This window comes from Manis javanica, chromosome 15, assembly GCF_040802235.1.
Source record: "Manis javanica isolate MJ-LG chromosome 15, MJ_LKY, whole genome shotgun sequence".
Classification (NCBI taxonomy): Eukaryota; Metazoa; Chordata; class Mammalia; order Pholidota; family Manidae; genus Manis; species Manis javanica.
The window spans coordinates 50,365,441-50,386,804 of record NC_133170.1 but is presented as its reverse complement, the minus strand read 5'-3'; the positions used below and the strand labels follow the sequence as shown (position 1 = coordinate 50,386,804).

At 37.7% G+C, this 21,364-nt stretch overlaps 1 protein-coding gene across 8 annotated transcripts in view; it reads left to right on the top strand.

Annotated features, from left to right (window-relative positions):
- NEK10 (NIMA related kinase 10) overlaps nt 1-21,364 on the top strand; it is a 210,851-nt gene that overhangs the window by 125,058 nt on the left and 64,429 nt on the right. For all 8 annotated transcript variants that reach the window (XM_073223984.1, XM_073223983.1, XM_073223982.1 and 5 more), the window contains 3 exons: nt 5,778-5,991; nt 20,412-20,595; nt 20,702-20,788. In XM_073223984.1, the coding sequence (XP_073080085.1) occupies nt 5,778-5,991; nt 20,412-20,595; nt 20,702-20,788 (485 nt within the window). The remainder of the gene's footprint in view (nt 1-5,777; nt 5,992-20,411; nt 20,596-20,701; nt 20,789-21,364) is intronic.

Genomic DNA, 21,364 nt, shown 5'->3' with positions numbered 1-21,364 from the left:
TGCACAAAATATTCCAGTTGCTTTATTTTTCTCTAGCTGTGCCTGGTTGCATAAGCTGTCTGGCGCTTTGTTTCAGAGGCCATCAGACCAACAAAGTTAATAGTTTTAGCTAGTTCTAAGGACAAGTGGATCTTTACATTTCTTTACCCTACTTTCAACTCTTTGTTTCCTGTTTAAAAAAAAATTTAAGTAAATTTGACATGTTGCATTTTGTATGTTTGAGGTTACCAAGTGCATATACAGGGTGTTACTTTGAGAGTGAACCAAATCTAAATTTTGGCTCATCATAGCTATATAGTTAAAATGACTTTCTGTCTAAATTAACTTCCATAACTCAATGAGGATATGTTGAAACTCAGAGCTACTCAATGTTTTTTTTTTATTATGATACTTTCTCAATTAGATAAAACAAAATTTGTACTGAACACTTTTTATTACTTTCACATACTTCCAGATGGGAAGCCAAATAGTGTGTGTGCACTTTATGTTACCAGTATTGTCATTTCCCCAAAGAGGACTTCCACTCAGCGAAGGCTGCTAGTACTCTTATCGAAAAGTCCCCACTTAAAGGCTCAGCTGTCTTTAGTTCTGATCAACAACAGAGGCACTGTTAACTAACATTTGGGTTTCCATTGGTGAAATTTCTGGTTTATTAATTGGCATATGGGTGTTGTAAATAAGCTTTCATTGGTGAAGTTGTTCCTATTCATGAACAATGGATTGGATTGGCTAAGACAGTCAGCTTTTGAAGTACAGATTTTTCCACACAATGAATCGGTTAAATTTATTCCTAGGTATTTTATTCATTTAGATGAAATTGTAAAGTTCATTATTTTTTAAATCTATCTTCCTGCTAGTTTTTTATTAGTGTATAGAAATGCAGCAGCTTTCTGTATATTGATTTTGTATCCTGCAGCTTTCTGAATTCATTTATTGGTTCTAATAGATTTTTGATAGAATCTTTAAGGTTTTCTAAATATTATCATGCCATCTGCAAGTAGTGATAATTTTACTTCTTTCTTTCCAATTTTGATGATATTTATTCTTTTTCTTGCCTAATTGCTATGGCTAGGACTTCCAATGTTATGTTGAATAGAAGTGGTGAGTGGGCATCCTTGTCTTATTTCTGAACTTAGAATAAAATCTTTCAGCTTTTCACATTGTCTAGATGGCTTTTATTTTGTTGAGGTATATTCCCTTTAAACCCTCTTTGTTGCATTTTTATCTTAAATGAATGTTGAATTTTGTTAAATGTTCAGTATCTATTGAGATGATGATGACTTTTATCTTTTGCTAATGTAGAGTATCACCTTAATTGATTTGTGGATATTGAACCATTCTTGTATGTCTAGAATAAATACCACTTGGTTGTGGTGTATGATCCTCTTAATGTATTCTTGAATTCAGTTTGCTAATACTTTGTTGAGGATTTTTGCATCTATGTTTGTTAGGGATATTGGCTTATAATTATTATTATTTTGTGTATGGTATCTTTGTCTGGTTTTGGTATCACAGTAATGCTGGCCTCATAAAATGAGTTGGAAGTGTTTCTTCAACAATTATTTGAAATAATTTGAGGAAGATAGGTACTAGGTCTTCTTTAAATGCTTGGTAGACTTCATCTGTAAAACTGTGGTACTGTCTTTTTCTTTGTTGGGAGTTTCAAAGTAGTGATTCAATTTCATCACTTGTAATTGGTCAATCCAGATTTTCTTTCTCTTTGTGATTCAGTCTTGGAAGGTGTGTGTTTCCAGGAATTAGTGGATTTTTTTTAGGTTTTCAAATTTGTTGACATTACTAGTAGTCTCTTATGATCCTTTGTATTTCTGTGGTATTGTTTGTAACTTTAATTTCAGATTTTATTTATTTGGGTCTTCTCTCTTTTGTTCTTGATGAGCCTGGCTACAGGTTTTGTTTATCTTTTCAGAGAACCAGCTTGTAATTTCATTAATCTTTTCTATTGTTTTCTTAGTCTCTTTATTTCTACTCTCATCTTTATTTCCTTCCTTCTACTAAATTTGGGCTTTGTTGGTTCTTCTTGTTTCTATCTAGTTCCTTTAGGTGTAAAGTTAGATTATTTGTTTGGGATTTTTCTTGTTTTTTGAGGTTAGCCTGTATTGCTATGAATTTTCTTCTTAGAATTGCTTTTGCTGAATCCCCATAAACTTTGGAACATCATGGTTCTATATTTGTCTCAAGGCATTTTTTTATAATTTCTTCTCTGATTTCTTCATTGACCCCTTGGTTGTTTGGTAGCATGTTGTTTAGCCTCCACATGTTTGTGTTTTTTCCAGGTTTCTTGTAATTGAGTTCTATTTCATGCCATTATGGTTGGCAGAGTGCTTGGTATGATCTCAATCTTGAATTTATTGAGACTTATTTTGAGGCTGAATATGTAATTTATCCTAGTGAATATTCAATGTACACTTGAAAAGTATGCATATGTTGTAGTTTTTGAATGAAATGTTCAGTATATATCTATTAAGCCATTGGTCTAACATGTCATTTAAGGCTATCATAATGTGTCATTATTTGTCTTTTCAATGAAAAAGAAAAAGCTCAGGTCATAATTCAACTGCTATTATTATCTTGCATCAGTGTAAATAACGGTAGACAAAGAATTTCACCTAATGCACTAATGAAAAGCTTGGATGCTTTTTTTTATTCTTCTCTGACAAGGCACTCATAATTAACAATAGGTTAACCAATCATTTTTTGTATCAGCTTTAGTCCCTCTTGCCAACTGGGGCCAAATGAGGAAACTGATTTATTTAGAAAGTAAAATTTATCAACTTTGCTTCTTTTGTGATTTTGAGCAAAAATGAGAAACTTGAATACAAATATGTCATTGCCACACAAGTCAGCTTCACTTGCCTATGACCTTCACAGGGCCTCCACACTCAAAAAGGTCCTGTGCTTGGAGTTTAAGGCTCTGCTTTGAAGTCATGAAATTTGTAATAACTTTATCTCAGAATTTATGTTTTGGAAGTGAATTCTGATGGGACCAGGGTCATGTGTGTTTCACGTTTGGAGCCTCACCTCATACATGGTTCCTCTAGCTACCTGCCTCCATGAAACAGATTCTCAGCCATCTTCTGCCAGCTTCCTTGGCTCCTGGAACGGCCTCCAGTTCTATCTCTCTGTTCTCATTCCATCATTGTTGCTCTCATCTACCTAGCATGGCATTTGGATGTGTCAGCAGGAGGGACCTGTGTTTCACTTTTACCATGCTCCCCAAATGGGGTGTGGATACAGATGAGGAGAAAGTCCGAGTGAGTATGTGCTCTGTTGCATCTTGGAGTGAGATAAAGAGGCCATCCCTGATCAAACTTGGCAGGACGATGGCACACTCAGTGGGTGACTCAGGGAGGGCCTCTTGTCCACCTCCTGTCCACAAGATACCAAGTGCATCTTGTGGGCATGGAGTTGAAGTCTTTTGGGGTGCTGGACTGTGGGAAGGGAAGATTGACTCCCTTACCTCTGCTAAGGTCCTACATAATCATTTTGCATGGGCACCACAAAAATCATGTATCTGACCCTGCTTCCACAATCTCTCTCCTTACTTTGTATATAATAAATGCATAGAAAAACTTTGTTATATATGAATTCAGCAGTTGTGTAAGTGTCTGTCATAACCATAGTGCAAGCCCATTGCCTTGGCATTTAAAAAGAAATAGCATAAAGAAAAAGGATGAAAAAAAATGGGTGGAGGATATGAACAGACACTTCTCCAAAGAAGAAATTCAGATGGCCAACAGGCACATGAAAAGATGCTACATATCACTAATTATCAGGGAAATGCAAATTAAAACCACAATGAGATATCACCTCACACCAGTTAGGATGTCCAAAAGAGAAAAGACTAGGAACAACAAATGTTGGTGAGGGTGCGGAGAAAGGGGAACCCTCCTACACTGCTGGTGGGAATGTAAGTTAGTTCAACCATTGTGGAAAGCAATGTGGAGGTTCCTCAAAAAACTTAAAACAGAAATACCAGTTGACCAGGAATTCCACTCCTAGGAATTTACCCCAAGAATGTAGGATCCCAGTTTCAAAAAGATAAATGCACCCCTATGTTTATCACAGCACTATTTACAATAGCCAAGAAATGGAAGCAACCTAAGTATCTATCAGTAGATGAATGGATAAAGAAGATGTGGTATAAAAATGTGTGATAAAGAAAATACACAATGGAATATTATTCAGCCATAAGAAGAAAATAAATCCTACCATTTGCAACAACATGGATGGAGCTAGAGGGTGTTATGCTCAGTGAAATAAGCCATGTGGAGAAAGACAAGTACCAAATGATTTCACTCATCTGTGGATCATAAGAACAAAGGAAAAACTGAAGGAACAAAACAGCAGCAGACTCACAGAACCCAAGAATGGACTAATAGTTACCAAAGGGAAAGGGACTGGGGAGGGTGGGTTGGGAGGAAGAGAGAAGGGGAATAAGGGGCATTACGATCAGTACACATAACGTGATGGGGGGCATGGGGAAGGCAGCACAGCACAGAGAAGACAATTAGTGACTCCATAGCATCTTACTATGCTGATGGACAGTTACTGTAATGGGGTATGTGGTGGGGACTTGCGAATGGGGGGAATCCAGTAACTACAATATTGCTCATGTGATTTTATATTAATGACACCAAAAAAAATGCAAAAAAAAAAAAGGATGAAATGACAAAACATGAAATGTCTTAAAATCTGGTTAAGATGAGTATATTTTATTCATGGTTAATAAACTCAATAAGGAAGAGTCATTAGCTAATTAGCAAGTTTAAGTCTTATTTTGACTTCTGTTGTGAAAAATAATTGCAGGTAGTAATTCTTAAATCTTACCTGGAGGCATCAGTATAGGTGAAAGTTGTATTTACTATGGGTTCTAAATCAAATACAAGATGTGAAAATTAGATTTTCGACTCAAAGTCAAAACAAGTAAAATTTTATTGAGATGTACATATGACTTAGTGAAGTTAGAGAATTTGAAGTAAAGAAAAATAGAGAAAACATTACAGTGAGGGTCAAAAGTTTTTAAAGCATGCCAATCAATGATTTTGATATTGGTTCCATGGGCATCTGGAGTAGCCTCTCTTAGTGTTCAGTTGTGACATGAATGATACTCCCCTTAGCAGGCTGATTGATATTTCCTACTTCCAAAATCACAGAGAATATTAGCTTGAAGTTGACCGAATTAGCTGCTTAAAAAATTGCTATTAATATCTTAAACTTCTCAGTAACTGGGTTACATTTTATTTTTATGACTTCATGTTTTTTTATAAAACTTTCACTAGTAAAGTTGTGTTCATACTGCCATTGTACAGCTGGAAAGGCCAATAAGTTGTTGCTTCCCAGAAACCTTCCTTCCTTTTGGTGCCTCAGAGTCGATCATCAGTTCCTGTATCCTTGTGATCTCTCTGTTTTACTGACCAGTGAGTTGGCAGTGATTTTAGAAAATTACCAGGTCACAGAGGAAACCAATTTTCATGCATCTTCTGAGACCTGAGGAGCAGCTTTATGCTCAGCCAGTAACCTTTGCCTCCCAGCCCAAATGCAAAGTCAACATGCTGTTTCCCTTTCCCACCCATACATTCCAAATGCCTTCCGAGAAGTCTTGGATTCAAAACTATATTTGATGTTCTTTTTACCCTAGTTTCTCTTGGGTGCAGACACTGTGGTAGACAACAGTGGAGGTTAACCTTGACCGTCCACACACCCTAGCCTGGCCCCAACATTCACAAGGCGGCTGTAATTAGCTTCTCTTCTCTTAGGTGCCTCACTCCTGATGCAGAAACCCGCGCAGATATTGTAGAAGTCAGCTCGATGATATCAGATGTCATGATGAAGTATTTAGACAACTTGTCTACATCCCAGCTGGCCTTAGAGAAGAAGCTGGAGCGGGAACGGAGGCGCACACAGAGGTATTTTATGGAAGCCAACCGGAACTCCATCACGTGTCACCGCGAACTGGCTTTGCTGTCTCAGGTAAGTGTGTCTTCCAGTTTCTTCACGATGACCTCTAATAGTCTGTTTGAAGTTGTTCATGCTTGTCTTAAGGAAAATAATCATCTTAAGATAAGAAAATATTAATTGCTACATGAAATATTTCATGTATTTGCATCCATTTCTAGATCTTATAAGAAAAATTAAAATAAGTCGTTAGTACTGACTTCCTATAGAATTAACTCATAATTTATTGTATATACAAAACCAGAGTTATCAGAATGATTTCTTAGCAGTTCTTCAAGTTTACGTTGTGTTCTTTATATAAATAGAAGTAAATGAATTCATATATTTTACTTCTTTAGCAATCTGATTTGGAGAATATGGATGAAAATGTTCATGTGTTAGTGCTGAAAAGGGAAAAACATTCGCCTTAAAATATTTTATTAGTCTGTGTCATTGCTTTCATTATTGTTTGTGGTGATAATGTGTTGCCATGCTTCAAGTCTGAATATGTTCTTTTATTTTTCTTGCCAGTAACCTTTAAATTATTTTGATATTTCAGCTTATTTCTGAACATAGCTTGAGAAAGGGATGTCAAAGCTGCAAATTTCCAATGTGCAAGTGATTGTGCCCACGATGCTGTTATTACTATCTCTTATTTTCCTTCCCTTTTGCTTTGTTGTATAATGACCCGTGATCCATCCTTCACTTGTGCTCTGGATTCCTCTGCACAGGGACCTAGCAAAGGGCCCCTCAAGCTGACAAATGGTTCTTTTCTTTTTTTCCTGGTGGGGCCCAAGGCAATAGGGATGTAACACCCATTTCTGATCAAGGTACCTACCTGGTCTTAAGTTCCTTTCCAGACCTTGAGGATGTGCTCTGCCTTAGCTGAGAAAATTAGGAAAGAAGTTGGTTTCAAAGAAGAGGCAGTTTTGATTTCTTGAATAACAGAGTTTCTAGTCAATACCTTTCCTTTTAGAAGGAAAGGACTACTGTTTGGTGGGTTTTTCTTGACGCACTTAAAATCCAGAAGTTGAAGATTCAATGTAGTGTCTTTTTTTGGGTGGGGCAGCTCTGTCATCTTCATTGCCTTAAATGCAGAGCCCAACTGTAATTTCACAGAACAATCCATGGCAATTACATAAGGCCTGGGTTTATGTTTAGGAGCATATAACTTGGAGTTATAGCTCTTGCTGAATGCTGTTATTTAATAATATACTCTATACACAGAGTTAGAGGTCACACTGCTTGCTATTTTACTATGAGACTTCAACTTCGAAAAAAACTAGGCAACAATGACAAACACATCATTCTAGGATGTCATGTTGCATTCACAGTGTAGTATTCCCAATAAACTAAAATGCAAGAGATTTAGCCATTTCTATATATCTTAAGTATTTGGGACTTTCTTTTAAGTTCTGCACTGTAAAACTACTTGGCCAATTTCCAGTTGAATATAAAAGAGTCAGTTCATATTAGATCCATGCATCTAATGTGGGAGGCAGGGTTGAGTTAGTTTAAAATCTAATGGCAGAAATCCTCTTATCTTTAGCAAAACACCTTGGGAAGGAGCATTTTATTTATTTATTTAATTTTACTTCTCAGATTTTTCTTAAGTTTAGTGTGGGAAATTTCACACATTTACATAAGTAAGAGAGTGCTTCATGTGCTCATCCCCTAGCTTTAACAATTTGCTACTTTGGACCAATCATGCATCATCTCTATACTCACCCACTACCCCCTCCCTGCCATTACCAGATCATTTTGAAACAAATCCAAGACTCCGCAACATTTCCTCTATTGATATTTCAATATGTATTTGGGGGGTCAATTTAACTGTAGAAATCTAGCTCTCAGGCCATAACCAGGTAAAACAAGGGGAGAGATCTACAGTCACAGATGGAGTTCTAAGGTTCTAGAGGTTGTGTACTCATTGTAAATTGGGGGGAAAAATATTGCCTAGCGCATTGAATAGGATTGAATAAATTAATGTTTGAACATACTATGCAAATTAGTTAGTGGCATAAAATGGTAAGATGGCATTAATCATATGAAATGAGCAACACTTATATTAGAAGAATAGTTTGTTGATACAAACTTGAAAATCTAATACTAACTGGCCCATTAGTACCAAATCCAGAATCCAAATATTAAATCCATATATGTTATTCACACAGTTAATGAATATATATTGAATACCAGCTACTTAGCCAGCCTCAATGCCCTAATGGAGTATTCAGTCTTACTGGAACCATAAGGAAGGGCTTTACTTCAAAGCAAAGTTTATATTACTATTTTGTAAAGCCATGAAATAGCTCTCCTCTTGTACTATTTTAAGAATACTGATAATTTTTCATCTCTAGATTAATCAAATGTTAACTAAAAGGAAAAAAATGATGCAACTTTATTAAAAAAACTGAGAAGGATGTATGATTACATTTTGTCAGAAGGCAGCATGCAGTTAATTGGCATTATCCTCAGTGGGTAGCAATTATTATTTTTAAAGCTTACATCTACAGGATTGTTCATAGAAAAATTATAGGAGTAAAATTTTATGTCTTTTTTCCTAAGGCAGCCTTACAGTACTAAGATTGTTTCATTTCAAATATAGTGGAGTGCTCTCCCAGAGAGCTTAATATCAATAATGCAATTACACAATCCAATGATAAATAATAGTCAAAGAAGAGAGAAATTAATGGGCTCAGTAGAAGTTTTGAATTCCCAGCAATAATAAGGAGATCCACTGTGAATTACTGAAACTTTGCAAATTAGTGGGTAAGCAAACAATTGATAAGAAACATTAATGATTCCTATCTCATGGGGTGTATGTTATTTACTTTCACATGTTAGCTTGCTTTTAATTATGACAATTTTCATAGCAGGCTAGTAAAGACAAGTTTTAATATATGCTTCAAAAGGACAGAAAAGTCTTCACTAATAAAGTTCACCCCTGTGTACTGTGGTTTTGCCTCTTTGAAAGAGAGGCAAGACTTCTTTTAAAGAATGTTAGGTTTTCTTATTATTATAATTTAAAGCAACAGAGCCCAGGATGGTAAGAATCAAGCAGAGAAAAATAAGGTGCAATTTTTATTTAAATGTGTAAGAGCAAATGCCTATTGTGAGGGTTTTGTGGCAGTGTAATACTGCAAATCATGATTGATATTTTGGCACCATACACAACATATTAGGTATGAAGAGTAATTACACTGTAGGTATAATCTCACATTCCAGATGGAAAAATTGGTTACAGACATTTCTAAAGATCGTGCTGCAAGATCTTCATCACCAAATACAAGGATGAGAGTTAAAAAAAACCCCACTTGGAAAATCTGAATAATCAGTAGAAAACTTCAATTTCATTCAGATTGCTGGGATACTACAGCTCCAGCCTTACACTAGCATTAACATTGGTAAATAAAGCATATTTCTGTGTGCAAGTGGGGCAGAGCCAAATGTTCCAGAGAAACTGAAAAGAGGAGTCAGAGAGAAGCATGTTCTTGCAGTGTGAATTTGCAAGAATGTTCCACTTCTTTTCTAATATTTGACAGATACTTTTATCCTTGCCACTCCTTGTTTTAAAGCCGAATGATGATTCCTTTTTACTGGTTTAGTGAGGTCATTGTGTTTGGAGAACTGCTTTCGCAGTCATAAACCTTTCAAGGAACAAAACAAAGAGAAAAATTAAAAATGTGTGCAGTCTGTAATTAATAATGGAAGAACGAGGATTTGTTGAATGTCTTTTGAATGTAAGACATTGTGCTTCCTATTGTGAAGGTTATAAATAATTATAAACAATGGTCTCAGATGTGAAGTAACTTGTGCAGTCTACTGGGGAAGCCAAGACATATATATGGAAGGAAATTTGGGGGAAATAAATGAGATACGTGGTGATAGAGTTCATGGAGCCTCCCACAGCAAGCAGGGTAAGATGAGCCCTGAAACCTGGTAAGGAGGTCACTCCTGGATGGAAAGAATAGCAGACATGTAGGAACTCCAGACATGCCAGCTTAGCTGATCCAGGACCAAGACTTTGGAAGTGGTATTGTTTCATGCTTTAATTTAATAGGCAAGAAAAAGGCAAACCAAGAGAAGTTAAGAAACTTACCCAAGGTCACCATGCTAGTTTGCAGCAGACCTAGGACTGAAAGTTGGGTCTCCCAATTTAGTTTGAAGTCTTGGAAAGCAACCATGTAGCTGGCAGAAGTTTGTCAACACCTAGTCATGGCATCTGGTTCAGTCCTGGGGAGGGAGGACTAAAACCTTGAATATCTCCAAAGTACATCAACCAAATTATCAAAGTAATGGCTAATTCTTTCTTATCATTCATGTCCTTTCTTGAATAAATTAATTTTGCTGTGGTTTCCACTACATTCCTCTGTTCTGGTTCCCATCTTAGCCTCTCTGAACACTCTTTCTTATTTTCCTTTCTAACCACGGTCTCTTAAATGTAGAAGTTCTGCTTTTCTTCTTCTTCCCTTGAGTAAGCTCCATGCATCTCCATGACTTTTCATTTCACATGAATTTGGGTAAAAATTGGTTGTGCAAAATGAGGACTTAATTTTCTATAATCATATATCATTTGTTTTGAACCCCGTTTTTTGCTGATGGCAGAAAATGATGGGGGTAGCCATTATCCCTTATATTAATCTCTTAAGTTTAAACATTTTTCTCCCATTTCAAGTGTCGCCTTCCTCTACTTGCTTCTGCTGACTTTAGATGAGTTGAACCCATCTCTGTGCCTTTGGGATACCCCCCTTGGCATCCTTGGTTTGAACTGTCTTCTCTGCCCCCCATGCAGTGATAACCTGGTGAACTCACCAGCCAGCACCAAAACCATCTTCTACATCCCCACCATGTCACCCAGGAGCTTCAGATTCCCATCCATGTCCCACACAGTCCATGGGGAACTACCTGGGAGTGGGGGATACTGTATCGGCCCCACCATCTCAGGTACCTTCTTCACCCTTTTCTACTCTTCTGTCCCAGGTGCCAGTCATCTGTTAGCCATGCAACAAATACTTATTGAGTACCTATTAGGTCTTAGGCACTCTTCCAGGTGCTGGGGGTACCACAGTGAGCACAGGGTGTTGACCCTCATGGGCCTTATATTAAATCCCCGTATCAACCACGTAGTATATAGTGTCATGATGGTCATGAAGCTTCTCCGAACCTCAGTCTTTTCTGGCTGCACCTGGATTGGTCCCCCAAGTGCTCTGTGTGTTTCTACCAGCTGCCCTACTCCGCTCCTGAGCTTCCCCTCTGTGGAGAGGGTGTGGGGATGACAAGGATGCTTGCGCCTGCCTCCTCCTCTTCTGTCCTCCTATCAGGCTCCTTCTTTGAGCCTCCACTCTGCCATAACCTGCCCTTCCGTGATGTCCTTTCCTCTCCCCAGGTGTTTATTCAGGCCTTCTGGTGGGCTTGTAAGCCTCAGCCTCATGGCCTGGTCTCAACAGCAGAAGGGTCTAGAAGGAAAAGTACACAAAATTTTCTAAGACAGCAGAATACACTGGGATGTGTTCTACAGCATAATTTCCACACCCTTTTTCTGAAGACCTCTAAAGCTACCTGTCTGATCTGAGCCTCTCCTGTGTGCCAGACCTAAATTTTGACCTGGACATTTCCTGTATGTCTGACAAATACCTCATCCTCAGCAAGTTCCACAGTGAATGGATTCCTTTTCCTTAGCCCAGTCACATCCTACACCTCATCACATTAATTGGAACTCAGAACCGCGACACCCACTTCAATTCATTCTCCCTCAAATCCTGTATCCATTTCCTAGTAAGCGCCTAACCAATTCTGTCTTTGAAATGTCTGATGAATCCGTCTTATCCTCCAGTTCTCATCATACTACCCCACATGGGATCATTGTAACATCCAACTTTCTTACCTCTAGTCCCTTCCACACTTCTGGTGGGGATTCAGCCTACTGCCTCTGTGCTGTCTGCAAAGGGTCACTAGGAAATGTGTGTGCGTGGAGAGGGAGTGTCATTTTATCTATCACAATGACTGTCATTTTGCTTGTCACCAGGGGCAGTAGCCAGGAATGCTAAGTTATGTCATGTGCAGGACAGTGCTACATGAAATATGTGAAGCAGAACCAGTAGGAGATACATACTAAGAGATTTATTGCAAGGAATTGGCCTATTTGATTGTTGGTGCTGGCTACGTAAGTCTAAAACCCATAGGGCAGGCTGACAGGAGGGGCAGGGACTGAAGCTGCCATCCACGGAGGCCATTTCTTTTGCAAAGCTCTGCTTTGATGACCTTCCAAATGTTTGAGTCTGTTCCACCCAGGTTGTTAAGGATCATCTTCCTCCTTTAGCCACCCTGTGTGCCTAGCAAGATGATCTTTCAAAAAATCACATCTGATCTTGATAAATTATCTCATGCTTAAGATGATGAGTACATGATAGGGAGTCTAGAAATTTACTCTAGGCTTTGGTGAATTGAAAAAAAAAGATTTCTATGGAAATATGATACTGTGAAACTATTGAAATGTGGCACACATAGTTATGTTAAATTCCATCTATTAGGGGGCCAAGGCAGCTAGTTGAGCACCTATCAGCAAAGATTATTTTCTAAATAATCTTTCTAAGCCTTTCACCATTTCACTTCTTCATTGTGAAATTCTTATTGTAGTTTTAATAAGTGGTGTGTGTCCTTCACAAACTCTATGGACAGACATTTGATATTTTTCTTAAATTCTCAAATATCTTTAAAGTGGACCACTTAAGAACTGAGCATATATGCAAGCATCTGATTCTCATTTTCTTAGTGCAGATTTTTAAAAATGTTGTGCTGTTTATCTGAGTGGCTTTTATTTTATGTTGCCATATGTCATTTACAACTGCTGAGCAAGCCCCTAAAGGCATGTGTCTGTAATCCTCTGCTAAGAGATTAAATTAAGCCATGTAGAAAATGATGCATTTTAAAAGGACAATATTTTTCTGAACATCTTTGCTTTTATTGTCTGGTTAATTGGTGACTGAATTTCCCTCAAGGCTGTGAAAATGCAACCAATACTGATGCAGTAAAAGAGGAATCAGGAAAAACCATAACTTGTTTTAGAAATGTTCTGTTTAAAGAAAGTAAAACAATGCTTTATAGGCAGCCACATAGATGTATACACCTTATGTCCACCCACAAGCCTCCTTTTTAATTGAGATATAACATTATTTGTTTATTGAGATATAATTTGCATCATTTATATTTAATTACTTTGTCTAGCCATTCTTGACATTTCTAACTCCCACCCAAAACCAGATTCAGAACATTTATATCACTCAGAAGTTTCCCTCCTGCCCTTTGCCATACAGTTCTCTGCCAACAGACAGACATGATTTCTGTCAATACAGATTACTTCTGCCTATTGTTTGGCTTAATATAACTCCAACGGTATGGACTCTTTAGCATCCGGCTTCATTCGCATGATATGATGCTGGTGGGATTCATCCATGCTGTTGCATACAGCAGTCATTTCTTTATATTGCTAGAAAGTATAACATTGTATGAATATATCATAATTTATTCTTCTGATGATGTTGTCTCCAGATTTGGGGTTTTATAAGCAAGACCAATATGAATCTTCTTGTATAAGTTTTCTTTGAAGATGTATTTTTATTTCTCTTAAGAAACACCTGGGAATAGTATTAATAGTATTTCAGTGTCTTAACATTGTTGCATATTTAACTTTAAAAGAAACTACCAAACATTCTCCAAAATTGTACTGTTTAGTACTCTCAGGAGCAATGCATGAGAGTTTCAATCGTTCCACATTGTTGTAAACATTTGGGGTTGTCAGCCTATTAGAATTTTAGCCTTTGTAGTGGAAATAAAAGTATATCTCTTTGTGGTTTTAGTTTGTGTTTTCCTGGTAACCAAGGATGTTGAGCACATTTATATGTGCTTATTGTTCATTTGTTTTTCTCTCTGTGGTGTGTGAAGTGTTTATTCAAATCTTCAGCCGTTATTTTATTGAATTATTTGTGTTTTTGTTGATTTGTAGTTTTGTGTATTATAGATATAACTGTGGTCAACCATACATGTTGTAAAGTTTTTTTCCCAAGTGTCTGACTTGACTATTTATTAAAGATATTTTTTGATGAGCAGAAAATTTTTTGAAGAATTTAATTTTGTTAAAGTCCAATTTAATTATTTAGTTTTTTGTTGTTGGTTGTGCTTCTTGCGTCCTGTTAAAGAAATTGTTGCTCCTTCCAAGGTGCAAATATAGGATCCTTTCTAAAAAAATTATTTCTGGTTATGACTTTTTTAAAATAAAATGTTTTCTGTGATCCATTTTGATTTAATTTGGTGTGTAGAATAATGAAGAAATTGAAATTTACCATTTTCCCATATGGGCATCTAGCTTTTCTACCATCATTTCTTAAAATGTCTAATCTTTCCTTGTTGATTTTTTTAGGCCTCTTTGTTGAAAATCTGACAATATATATGTGGGTCTGCTTCTGATTCTGTTACATTGACTCATATGTCTACTTTTAGGCTAATATCACACTGTCTTGAATATTGTTGCTTTTTAATATGTCTTAAAAACAGGTTGTGTAAGGTCCTTCAGTTTTGTTCTTGTCAAGTTTGATTCGGCTATTCTAGTTCTGTCTATTTCTTTATTAATTTAAGAATCAGTTTGTTAATTTCTTCAAAAAATCATGCTGCTATTTTGATTTCTATTGTTTGAACATGGAGAAGATCTTTGCAATACATTAAAAAGGTCAATCTTTTATTTAACTTATTCAACAAAATTTTTGAGCATCTGCTCTCTTTTGGGGACTATTCTACTATTCTAGTCTGATGTCAAACCAATAAACAGAAGAGTCCAAGAACCTCCCCCCCTTCATAGTGGGGAAAGACAAATCATAGATAAATGAAAATATCTTAAAGTACTATGAACAAAAATATAAGGAGGCAAGAGAAGCAAGTCACTGGGAGAGGTAGAGAGACAGGCGGTTTTGAATAAGGGTGTCAGGGAAAGCCTCTATAATCACACGGCATCGGAGCAGAAACCAGAATACTTTAAATAGGTGAGCTGTGCAAATTTCTGGATGCTCAACATTGAGGGCATAGGGAACAGCAAGGCCAAATATCCTGAGGTGGGAGCATGCCTGTCAAGTTCAGTAAGCAAGGAGGCCTGCATGGCTGGACTGCAGGGAAGCAGGGGCACGAGGCAGGAGACGAGGACGCTATATTCCACGTTACAGACTTAAGTGATGTGTGAGTTTCGAGCAAGATGACATAATGTTTAAAGAGATATCGCTGGCTGCTGTGTAGGACCAGACTGCCAAGAGCCAAGCACAGAAGCAGGGAGATTGGTTAAGAGGAGCCTGCGGTGGACCAGGCAAAAGATGGTGGTGGTTTTATCTCTTTGTCTACTGGCACTTAATCCGTTTGGTATTTTGATGTCATGTACTAAGTGTGCACTTTGACAAGAATTAGAGCTTTCCCTATGTAATTCTGTATTAAAAGTGGAACATTAAGTGGGATTCTAATTTATGGGGTTTGTTTATATCGGTACCACCCATGTCCAATTCCATACTGTTTAATGCCTTAAGCATTGCTGGTTTCAATTGTCTTTCTTGTTTTTGAGCAATCCAAATTAGAATGTCTTAAAACCTGATCACTTCATTTTCTGTGTCCTGTTTCTTCTGTGTGTTCAGTGGAATTACCTGACTCTGGCCTCTTTTGAAATCCTTTTGTATAATAGTATAATAGTAACATATACATCCAGTTGTTTTTGTATGTTAATCTGCAGTCTTGGAACAAAATGGTGGCCAGTAAATACTGATGGGGACCATATCTTCTGTATTTTTAATGAGTGATACTTTCAGATAATGACTGGTCTTCTCCTCATCTTTATTAGTATTGTTACTTCTAGAAAAACCTGCCTTTGATTTAGTAACAATAGAGAACCTATAGCAGTGAATCATTACCAAGCATGGTAAATTCAATACTGGAATTTTAAATTGAATAATAATTATCAATTCATTCTCTATTTCATTTAGTGTCAGTCCATTAATATGTACTTTTAAGAAGTTCTTATTAAGAGAGTGTCATGATAATGGCAGATCATCATTATAGGTACTTAATTATATCAAGATAAAATATTTAGCTCTGTATGAATATTTTTAAGAAATTCATAATAAAACAATAATTAATATCAAACTTAAAGACATGATTTTCCTTTATTATATAATATTTATAAGTCTAGTAATTCACAGGGCCCAGATGCCAATTTTTCTGGTTTCATTTGAATTTACTATTCTTCTGCTTGGTATGTGGAGCATAGGAGAAGGGAAGTGCTTCAAAATTTCATAAATGAAATAGAAAGTGTTATCATCCAAACAGCTCTGAGGCTAAAAGATTCTCATCGACCGCAGTGAGGGGCTAGGGGCCAGGCTTGCTCCGCCAGCCCCCCTCTCCAGGGGCAGCCCCACGCATCCCAGAGTGGGGCTTTGGCAAGGAGCCTCTCGCTGCACTTGCTGGACTGGGCGGTCCACTCAGCGGCTGTGGCTTATGCAGACCTACATGGCCCCTTCAGCCATCTGATCATACTGGCTGATTTTTTTTTAATACTTTGACATTTAAGGACCAAGTTTATGTACAATAATATGCAGTCAATGATGTGTCTCCTATTCTGAATTTTCTTTGTTCTATCATCCATGACAAGCATGGAATGTGGTTTGCCACTGAAAAGAGCTCATCTCAGCCAGACGAATTTCTGTCAAAATTTATGTGTTTAAGGTCGTGGTTGTTAACTAAATAAATGAAAGAAACCAGGCAAAGATATAGCTCATATAGAATAGAATGTTTTAGGACAAAAGAAAGAGCGCATTCTTTATGGTACTAAAGTAAAGCATCTACAGGGGTTAGCTGGTATTATACTTTATATTTATTTTCTGTTATTTCTTTTCTCTCCCTATGAAACATTTTGAGCAATTTTATAAATTACACTAGTTTTAATAAAATAGGCTCTCTTAATTTTTTTCCCTACTGTCGCAGTTAATTTGGGCAATGTCAGTCTGTTACTGTTAGAATTGCTATTCAACTGAAAATGTATTATGATCTGCTGCACACATAAAAAATTACATTATAATGAGCAAAACTGAGCTAAACATAACTGTGCCTATACAAGCACTGTGACAGGAAGTGTCTCCTATAATGGTGATGATTTCCATATCAATGATAATTTCACTGTCTGATTTCCATTGTCTTCTCCTTGCTGCCATATTGATATAAAAAAATGTGTCCATCCAGAGATGCAGAGGGAAAAACAATCTTGTTAGCTCCCTTTCCTACTCCTAGAGAAATCTGAAGTAATTAGAAAGTAAAAGAGGGCAGCAGCCAAATTCTTTCCCTCAAGGCTGCACCTCTTTCCCCACTAATGCCCTTTGATAGGTTTATGCACTTGCTGGAGACAACTTTTGAAAACATCTTAATGGCCTCAACTCTTAAACTAAAAATATCCAACCATTTCTGCCCTCAGCCAGTGCCTGCTGGGTTACAGAGGCATATCGCCATTTGGGGCTGGTCATCTCAGTACAGAGGAGGTTTATGACTTCTCAGAAGTATGAGGGGGAAGAAGGACGGGAGAAGTTTGCTTCTCCCCATTGGTGCATCACTGAATAGTCCCTTCAGCTCTGAGATAAGCTTCACAATGTAGGATTCTAGATCAAGGGACAAGATGAAAAACAGAAGTTACAAAACCTACTCATCCCGTAAGGGAATTCATCTGCTTTTCTGGCCCTTCTCTTTCTTTGATCTCAACACAGCAACTACTTGCTGAGCATTTGCTACGTGCACAGCGATGTGCAAGGCATGGAAGGGTTTGAAAGGGACTCAAGTAGTCCCTAGGTCTTCAAGGAGTGAATTGGATAATGAGTTGGATACTAAAATAGGCACAAGGAGAAACTCTGGAAATAATCACATGTGGAGAAATGTGTCTACAGAGGCATATGGTTTATATCAAAATTCAAAAACTATATAGATTTTTTAAAGCAAAGCTGCTGCAAGAGATTATAGAAATAGTGGTTTCAAACCAAAACAAACTATACACGATCATACCTTCCATGCTTACAGAGTCTGAGAAAGTCTCTCTCAGAATGTGAATTCCCCTTTATTGGAATGTCAACAAACACCCAATTTCCTGTAGATACAATTTTGGCATTTGCAAATGACTGTTGATTTGTAACCCATCTGGTACTTGGGTACTGGTTACAAGTCAAACCTCTGCAATTTTCTGTATTGGGATTCACAGCTTCTCCTTAGTCTTCATTTGTCCAAAGAAAAATGTCTTCCTTTGATGTCTTATCCATTCCTGTTCTTAAGAGAAACAAAGCCTTTGCTAGTTTTAGTTTATGGATTCCAGCATATAATTGCATCCATGCAATAAAAAGTATGCTCAACTCAATTATCTCTCAGTTTTTTTCCAGCATTGATAACATTGACACATCTTGGATGTGTAGTCCTTATATGGTTTCAAATTCCAGTCATAGTCTTTAGAATAGGGTTGATTATTTAGGATAAAAGAGGTCATAAGGAGGAAAGAACCCTAAATTGAATGTGTATTTCTATGTAAATTTCAAATGGCTTCAGTTGAGGGTAGTTGAAGAAAGAGGAATCTGTGGGTTCATCCAGAAAAAGGAGGAAGGCACAGTTCGGTGGGTTTTGCCAGAAAGCTTTGAGCCTCAAAAGGAGCTCCTCGTTCTGGAATCAAGAACTGAGTGTAGACAGAACTGAACTGGCATTGGAAGCTCCTTATGAGCCTGAGGAATTGGAAAAAGTTCTGAGAAGCACATGTTCTGCTCTGCCAAAGGGTAGCCAAATCATTTCCATCTCAGGTTCTAAGGTAGCAGAGCAAGGTGGACCAGGAAGCAGGAATGAACAATTCTAAGGGACAAATGCAGGAAGACTTTGAACATTGGATAGAGGATCAGCCAGAGGAAATTAAAATACTCCTTCAACTGCATGTTAGCTTCAACAGGACAAGAAATATCTCCATGCATCTTGGTGAACCTTTGAGGAAGGAACTCTAAAAATTTTCAGGAAAAAGAGATAGCATGCAGAAATTTATTGGACAGTTTGCAATGCACAAAGTTATTTTTTGTCTTGTTTAGTAAATGCAAACACACAAAAGCTTTGGGAGATTTACTTTTAAGTCCAGTCACTCAATAAGGTCTTAGATTTTCTTCATCTATAAATTCTACCACCATGGAGTTTTTAGGAACCTGCCCTTGGAGGCTGTGTGTATCACTTTATTTTACTTTTAGAAAAAAGTGTCTGGAAAACAAAACAAAACAAAATAAAACAAACTATGAACCTGTCTCTCTAGCAGGAATTGTTCATCACCGGGCACTTGTAGTCAAGAAGAGGAGGTCGACTTGTGCCTAAGCAATGTCTGACGTACTTCATGAGTGGATTTTTTTTCCCCTTCAACAAATGTAGTCTTTTGCTTTCTTTTCATGCTCCCCAACTATTATCTTTTCCTTTTTCACAGCCTTTCTTCCTTTGTCTTTTTGTCTCCTTCGTGTGTATCTTAGGTTTCTCAGCACTGTTTGGTCTCCCACAGCCTAAGAAGGTTTTAAGCCCTTGCTGCAAACTGTCCCACCCAAAACTAAGTCCTTCAGTCTTAAGTACTGAGAATTCCTTGAGTAAAGAAACAAGGGGTACTTTTCTTCTGAGTCATATGTAGTTCCTTCCCTGCTGTCTTTTTCTTAAAAAAATCGGAACTTCCAGCATTTAATAGGAGCAGTCTTTTTTTCCCTCTTTTTTTTTTGAACCTCCAGACATAATTTTGCAGTTTCTAATAATATTGTCTAGAGAAATGCAGACTGTCATGAGCAGATGGTAACCTCAGGGCACTATGGGAACAAAAACACAGCAGTCTGAAGGAGGCTAGAGTAGCAGGAGGGTAGCTCTAGGGAGAATGCTGGCACCAGGCACGGGTGCAGAGTCCTAAGTGGTTCAGAAGTCCCCTCTGCACAGCTCTTCACCTTTCAGGGGACCTCACCTCTCTCCCTCTGTGGCCTGGCTGTGCCTGCCACTAATTTTCCTGATCTCTGAAGAAACTTAAGCCTTATTTATTCACTGCGGTGCTGAAACTATTTGACAGCAAATACTTTTAAGATAACGTAAAGGAGAGAAATTTCAGTTTCCTTGATACCTGTCTGTTCTCTAGCGCTGCATTTTCTTTCACAGGATTTCACAGACCTTTGTCGTGGAGCCTCTTGTCACATCCCTTCTTTTTTGTCCAGTTGTAGCTAGCAGGCCTCCTTGTTTGTAGTTATGGACAAAATTAACTCTCTAGCAAAGGTTTAGGCAGAACTACGGATGCTGCTTCAGCACAAATACTTATAATGACATTGCAAGCATTTTAATGTATGTTCTAACAAGCTTTGTGTCTGCAGAAGGGAGGAAAGAAGGGGCTAGTAAAAATGAATTTCTCTCAGGACACCTTCGAGAAGGCGAGCCTGAGTAGCGTCAGCAGCGGAGCCTCCAGCCTGAAAAGCGAACTTGCAGAAAGTGCAGCCCTGCCCCCCGAAGGCTTCCAGGCCCCCTGCGGGAAGGAGGAAGACAGGGCCTGTGACGGAGTCCTGTCCGATGAGAACTTCAACTTGGAAAATATCGACAAAGGTATTTCTGGTGAAAGGATGGCAGGATGAATCACCCTCACGACGGCTTTCTGTGTCAAGGCTCATTTGCTTTTGCTTTTGACTTTTTTTTTCCCATTAATGTGCAGACATATATTCAGAGCTGGATGATGAACTGGATGTTTCAGATAACTCGAGCAGCTCCGGGTCAAGCCCCTTAAAAGAGTCCACATTCAGTAAGCTTCCTTTACCAGTTAGTGAGATTCCGGGAGTGGTTTGGGAATCATACCGGGGTCAGGTAAGTGTTGTGATATGGATAACCCAGCGGTTGGTTTCCAGGTACTTATACATTCCTTGCCAATTAAGACAAGTGTGCCTGTCACTCTGACAGCCCAGAGCCCAGCCAGCACTGTGTTTTCCCTTTGCCTCAGCCGTCAAATGAATCGTTGCACCATTTCTACCAGCAAATGTAGGTTCTACCTAGGGAGTAGAGACAACTAGTTTGGAGACAGACTAAATAATCACAGGAATTGTGGACTGTGGTGTTTTATGAATCTATTGTTTAGGGATTAGAAACTCAGAGAAGAAATTAGTCTTGATGTAGACTAAATTTTGACCCATTTTATTCACATTAATGTAAAGGGATATGTTCTATTTAAAACTCTAAAGTAAAATAGATATATTAATTGTTTAGTACAATGAAAAAATATAGTATATAAATTCAGTCCATACATTAATTTTGACTCCCAATTTGAAATAGTAAAGAAAATGGTTGCAGTGGGACATGGGAAAGAAAAGGAAAGTTATATATT